Source organism: Patagioenas fasciata, chromosome 3, assembly GCF_037038585.1.
Source record: "Patagioenas fasciata isolate bPatFas1 chromosome 3, bPatFas1.hap1, whole genome shotgun sequence".
Lineage (NCBI taxonomy): Eukaryota > Metazoa > Chordata > Aves > Columbiformes > Columbidae > Patagioenas > Patagioenas fasciata.
The window spans coordinates 65,345,642-65,351,948 of NC_092522.1; the positions used below are offsets into that span (position 1 = coordinate 65,345,642).

Below are 6,307 nucleotides of genomic sequence, written 5' to 3' on the forward strand. Positions count from 1 at the left end.
GTATTTGTGTGCGTGCGTGTGAATATGTGTATGTATACAGTAGTGCTAGAGCAGGTGTTACTCGATGATGTGTTGACACTAAAATTAATGTTTATTCTCAAAGCAGTCATTATGCATCAGGTTCATTCATTATTCTGGAACAAGTACAGTTTCTTTCTGTAAACGGTCCTTCAGGCACGTTTGTGTGGAGCTCTAAGATGAATTCTGCAATAATCACCAGCCCGTGTCTGGCACAACCCAGATTCAGCCACAGGCACACTACATACCTTTTATCCAAGGCAAACAGGTAAAAATTAATGCTTAAGTCAACTCCTAGGGTTGCTACGTGAAATAGCTGGGAATACAAACACTTAACATTGTAAAATAAAATCAAAATTAAGTCCTTTAATAATGCAATGATTTTATAAAATATTATTAACACGCATCATCTTATTTTTATTTATTCTAAAGTTACAGCAGTTATACTAGTGACACTATATCGCCTTAAATATGTAATCGAAGAAATCACTGCTAAGAACCACAGAAACTTCAGACCATACAGAGGACTCAGCCACTTCAGATTCTTGTGTTCCTTTGTCTGCCCTCAGTCCCTCTGTCCACGATAGTATTTATAGTGTGCGGTCACATGTTGAGGAAACTTGGATGGTAAAAAGGCACAAGAATAACTATAAATGAACGAAAAATGAGCACCCCGGAGTGGCAACAATAAGAAAACCAGAAGGCTTTTGGAAAGCAGCGCAATTTTATTCCCACCTCTCATTCTGCAGTCTTCCGCTGATGTTATAAAAATACCTCAGTACGAGGCAGTATTTTTATTTTATTGTGTGACAGTCTCTGTTACTGAAAAAGTGGTTTGCATTTGCCAATGCCCATTTTAGTTCAGGGAATTTACAGGTATAAACAGAATACAATATAATCACATTTCAACTACACATGCAAACGTACAACAGTCAAAACTCTTCAAATTTCTGCAAGTTTCTAATAATACTTCAACAACAGCAAGCAGCAAAACATTTAACTCTCCCAGGGAAAAGTCCTGCAACAGGATTGCAGGGGAGAGCTTTCTAAAGCAGGTGCCAAACATGGAGCGTGCACTACGGGATCTAAGGCTCACATCCAGGTGGTAGAAAGATCCACATTTGTTGTGGACAGAAAACACTGAGCACAGTGAGGACAGATCAGAAGTGTGGGCTTCTCTTCAGCCATCTGTACAATTACAATACAGTTCAATATCATAATGAGTTCAGCAATACAGCAATTGTAAGTCATAGGCACAAACTTCTTCACTCACTCTGGGATGCACTTGAAAAATTAATCAAACCCCTATTGTATTAGCCTATAAACAATAAATAGTGTTTTTACTGAAAAAGATACCATATGGAGCCTGAAGAAAAAGTAAACATAATTTGGCATACAGCCAGTATCTCTCGACTCTTAAACACAAGCTATACATAAGGTGTGATGTACAGGTCTCCATGCCCCATCTCTCAGCTCCGCAGTTACAGGCTTTTAGCCTGAATGTCTTTATAGTCATCTCTTTCAAAATTCGTGGGTGATGCCAGGTCGCTCAACTTCTGCACTCACTCAAAAGCCAGACTGTTGCACCCCATGTTTCTGCCTGCATTTATTGACAAGAATCTAAAGCTCCCCCAGAGATCAGTTTTGCAAATATTCCCTGCTGGGTAAATGGCTCATTTCGAATTTCAGCGCTGAACACGCTGTGAGGCTTAATGCTGCCTGCTTGGCTGGAGAAGGCATTGGGCTAGGCACTGCTTAAGCAGGGTTGTGGGAATAAATGATTTTCAGTTCAGTGGCTTAATAAATAATAACAACAACAATAACAACTACAACAAACTTGGTTCATTTTTTCAAGAGATAATAACAACTTATTTCAGCCTGTGGTGAAGATGGACAGGACAGGGCACCCTTTTGGGATGAAGACGACTCAGAGTCAAATCTCCTCTCTGCTTGGTTCTGAGCAAAGGTTCCACCAAAGGACTCTGCCTCCCAAAAGGGTAACCCCAGTCTAAGAAATACTCAGATGCTTATTTCCCCAGTGCGTGTGGTACAAAATACTGGCATGTTCAGCAGAGGCCCTGCCAGAGCACACCACAGCTCCTGCCCACCCGCCTGCACTTTCTTCCACTGGACACCACAGCCCAAGGACAGCGCAGGCTGATACACACAAAGCCACATCCCAACATGCAGTCAGGATACAGTAAAACTGTCCTGCGAAAGCAATTCTGGGAACCCCAGCAGAGGTACTGCCCCCAGTTCTCCTATCAGCCTGTACTTCTGAGAGAGGAAGATGGAGAGGACACTCAGGTTCCAGGCCAGGCTCTGATTCACCCGAGTTTAGGGTACGAGGGGATAGCACAAGGCACACTGCACTGTCTCCCTATGTTTTTATAGCCCTCCAGATCAAATTGATACATCAACATCTCCAATTAATTTTATTGGGTCAAAATAATGTTTCCAATATTACATGTAGTTAAAGGTCATAAAAGAACACCCTTCCTTTGCTGACCACAGCTTCTCAAAAGTTCAGATCAGGTTCTGCTCTCACGTACACCATCTCAAGACAAAAATATTTCTATTGAAGACACAAACCACTCAATGTAAACCAGGTCCAAGGCCCAGCTTGGCAACAGAATCAGGGAGAGTTTCAATTCTTTAGTTAAGAGGGTTATTTTACACTAATATAATTGAAGTGACACAACCTCTAGCTCTGTTGCAGTTGCATTGACACAGAGGAGCACACAAAAGTACAGCTAATAGGAGCTTATATATTGAAGAAATATATTTATATTGAGTACTTCTAATTGGATGGATACAGATACGGAAGCACACTGACAGAGCCTCCGAACACTGTTAAAATCACAAGGCTCCAGATGCAAGCTAAGCTACAGTCCACCGCTGTGTCACTGGCACTGCCAACTAACTTAATGGTACTGGTATTCCCCATGGCCCAGGCTGCTGGGCAAGTGCCCTGTCACTTGCCGTTACCCAGCTCTCTCTATATCCACAGCAGAGGACTCAGCATCTCTACCTGTGGCGGGTCTAAGCTGATGTACTGAAAGCAGCTGAAAGCAAGCCCAAAGCATGAGTGAACTCTGACCTTCCACTTTTTGACAATGAGGTAAAGTTATCCTACATGATTTGGATTTGTTGGCATTGATGTGGAAATGTATGCTCTGGCCTTCCTCCTGTACAGAGAACCAGGTGTCTGTCCTCAAGTAACAGGTTTTCAAACCTGCTTTTTAAGGGTTTGGTACCTCTTCATTTTCTATCAAATAATCCTTCTTTATATAATTAGCACCCCTCACCAACCTCCATACTCCAAGATAGGCATCCTTCAGTGAGCTCCTGTTCACTTCTTGTGTGCTGGTGCCTTTTCCACAGGTCACTGATCCCTTGGTAGGTTTCTCAAAGCCGTCCTTCTCTTCCTCTCTGCTCCGGCTGTCCCCCATGACTGATCCTTCCACTGCTGCTTCCTCAGCCCCTTTCTCCTGGGAAACTGTCTCCATTGCAAACAGTGCTTGGTCCCCAGCCTGCCTCTTCCCCTCCTCTTCTCTAGTGTCTTTCTCCAGGTCCTCATAATTGCTCTGCTGTCTCGTCTCAATGTACTTGGCCACGCAGTAAATGATAGACCCCAAGGTGTTGACCACAACACCGGCTATAAATAACTTTGTGGGCTCCACATCATTGAATGCCACCATGCCCACTGTTATGGTTGCTATGCTCTTCACCACCCCTACGAAGCTGGTGGTCACAGCTGAGTTAATGTAAGTGCAGTGAAGGGTGGTAAAGTTCATGGCGCAGCTAATCAGGACACACGCGATAAAGATGCATACCATGGCAGGGTCCTTCCAGCCCGGGAATGACCAGACGTTGATGGAATCCATGCTGGCAAAGGAGCAGATGATGAGAAAAGGGGTGGCTGAAACAGCGATGGCGTACTGAGCTGTCAGGGGTCCATATTCACTATCTATACTGGTCTTCTGAATGAGCACCAGGTAGGCAGCGTGTATCAGCACAGCCAGCACGCCCGTCACATAGCCCATAGCATCCCCAGTCAGGTCACCAGCTCCTGTGAGGAAAGTCACAGAAAGAAACAAGCATGGCTTTTGCACATGAGGCAGAAAGAGAGCAGTGCTTTGGGCTAGGGGGATATATATGAAATACGCACCAGTGCCCCTTCCATAACTCCTAAGATTTGTCGTGTTTTTCCCAAGGCTAGACAAATTTAACCTCCCAACAGATAGATATTTTTTTTGTGCATGTGCACTGCAAACCTATTGAACGTCATCCACCCTCCCCCTGAATCCTGCAGCCAAAATCAGATTGCATTCTCCCTTTTGTGAAGACACTATGGGAAATTTGCAGGTGAAATCGCACATACACACAGCAATGCTGGGCATCCTTTTGCCAGTGTGTGCACAGATCAGCTCTGGCTGGTCAGACTGCCTGCCCTCCAGCTCCCTGGCCCTCCTTCTGCCTTCCTGTTCACGCCAGCAAGGCCAAGCTGTGTGGGGCTCTCACAGTGTGCCCCCAGGGAGATTAAGCTACTTGTCACGTGTGTGTGCCCTGTTCCTAGGGGCAATCCCTAACCCAAGAGTGTTGCCAGGCCATGCATAGCCAGCTTTGCCTCCCATGCCACCTACACATCAGTTGGAAATCAACACAAGAAGGCCCCTGGTCCCACAAGGTTGCAACTGACCACAAGGGTTGCACCTACTCTTGTAAGACTGCACTTAAAACCCACAGCGCTGCAGTTGCCCCCAGAAGACTACATCTGCCTCTGTAAGGTTGCACCCACCCCCTGTAAGACCATATCTCCCTCTATAGGGTTGCACCTTCACTAACAGGATTGCAGTAAGGTTGCACCTACTCCCATAGTTTTACACCGAACCCCTAAAGGGCTGCACGGACCCCCAAAAGGATGCACCTATCTCCATAAGATTGCACTGAGCCCTGTAAGATTGTTTCTGTCACAGCGCAAGGTTGCACCTGCCCCCGTAAGGCTGCGTCTACCACAGCGGGGTAGACGCTGCTCACCCAGGGTTGCACGGCCCCCATATCGTCGCACCTCCGTCCCGTCCCGAAGCGCAACCAGCGCGGCGGCGGCTGCTGGTGCCGAGGCGGCGCTGCCGTCGGGGGGCCCCGCAGCCGCCCGCCCACCCCGTCCCGTCCCGCCGCGTCTCGTCCCGCCGGCGCGGTGGCTTTCGCACTCACCGGCCAGCGCCGCGCCGCAAGTGGTGATGAGGACGGCGACAAGGACGCCGGGCGAGGGCATGCCGTCGCGGAGCACCAGGGCGCCGGTGAGGAGGGTGACGAGGGGCAAGCAGCGCTTGAAGACGACGTACATGGGGAGGCTGAGGCCGCGCAGCGACCAGAGGGTGAGGGTGGACTGCAGCGTGGCCAGGGCGGCCACGGCGGCGAAGGGGCGCGCCAGGCGGAGCCCGAAGGGCGGCAGCGCTGCCAACCCCCGCCGCCGCAGCGCCTCCAGCCCCAGCGCCGCGGCCGCGCTGCTCAGGCACTGCAGTAGTGTCAGGAAGGCGAAGTGGTAGCGGGCCAGCAGGAACTTCAGGAGGATGTTCAGCGAGCCCGAGCACAGCCCGTGCGCCACCGCCACCGCGACGCCCCGCGCCCGGCCCCGCCACCGGCCCATCCTCCCCGCGCACGGCCCCGCCGCCGGGGCCCGCGGCACTGCCGCCCGCCCGGCCACCCGCCGCGGCGGCGGCGGGGGGAGACGAGGACGGGCGGAGGCAGGGGGCGGGCGGAGGGAGGACGCGCTCCCAGCAGGGCGGCCGCTGTCCCCAACGTGTTCCCCCCGCGCCGCCCCCGACGTGTCCCCCCTCCTCCCCGCACCCCCGCCCCTCCTGTCCCCTCCCCGCCGCCGCCCCCGGTGTGGCCCCCCGCCATCTCCAATGTGTCTCCGCAGCCGCTTTCGGTGTCCCCCAGCTTCGCCCTGCGGTATCCCCCGGGGCACGCCCTGGCTCAGCGGGGATGGGAAGGCCCCCCCCGCCGGCCGCAAACCCTCCCAAGCCCGTCCGAGCGCAGGAGGGGCGGGCGGTGGCAGCGCGCACGGCTGCGCTCTCAGCCGGGGATATGAGCGCGGGGCGCCCACAACATCGCGGTGGAGCGCGACCGACCCTAAAATAACGTGAGAGACCGGTAGGAGACCCCACGTCTGCCAGAACTGGGAGGTCAGTGCGAGCCGCGCCCCCACGCGTGCTTGAGCAGGGCAGCACCGCTTTTCGCTCCCCAGAAGCGCACGTCCACCCAGGAAAGAGCACCCATCGAG

General features: G+C 51.4%; 1 protein-coding gene across 1 annotated transcript; it reads right to left on the reverse strand.

The window, feature by feature from the left end:
• Positions 1-723: 723 nt before the first annotated feature.
• Positions 724-5,719, reverse strand: SLC35D3 (solute carrier family 35 member D3). The gene is made up of 2 exons (XM_065835919.2): positions 5,236-5,719; positions 724-4,090 (listed from the first exon to the last, which is right to left on the reverse strand). Exons 1-2 carry the CDS (start codon positions 5,669-5,671, stop codon positions 3,261-3,263), a joined length of 1,266 nt encoding a protein of 421 aa, XP_065691991.2. The 5' UTR covers positions 5,672-5,719; the 3' UTR covers positions 724-3,260.
• Between the last annotated feature and the right edge of the window lie 588 nt (positions 5,720-6,307).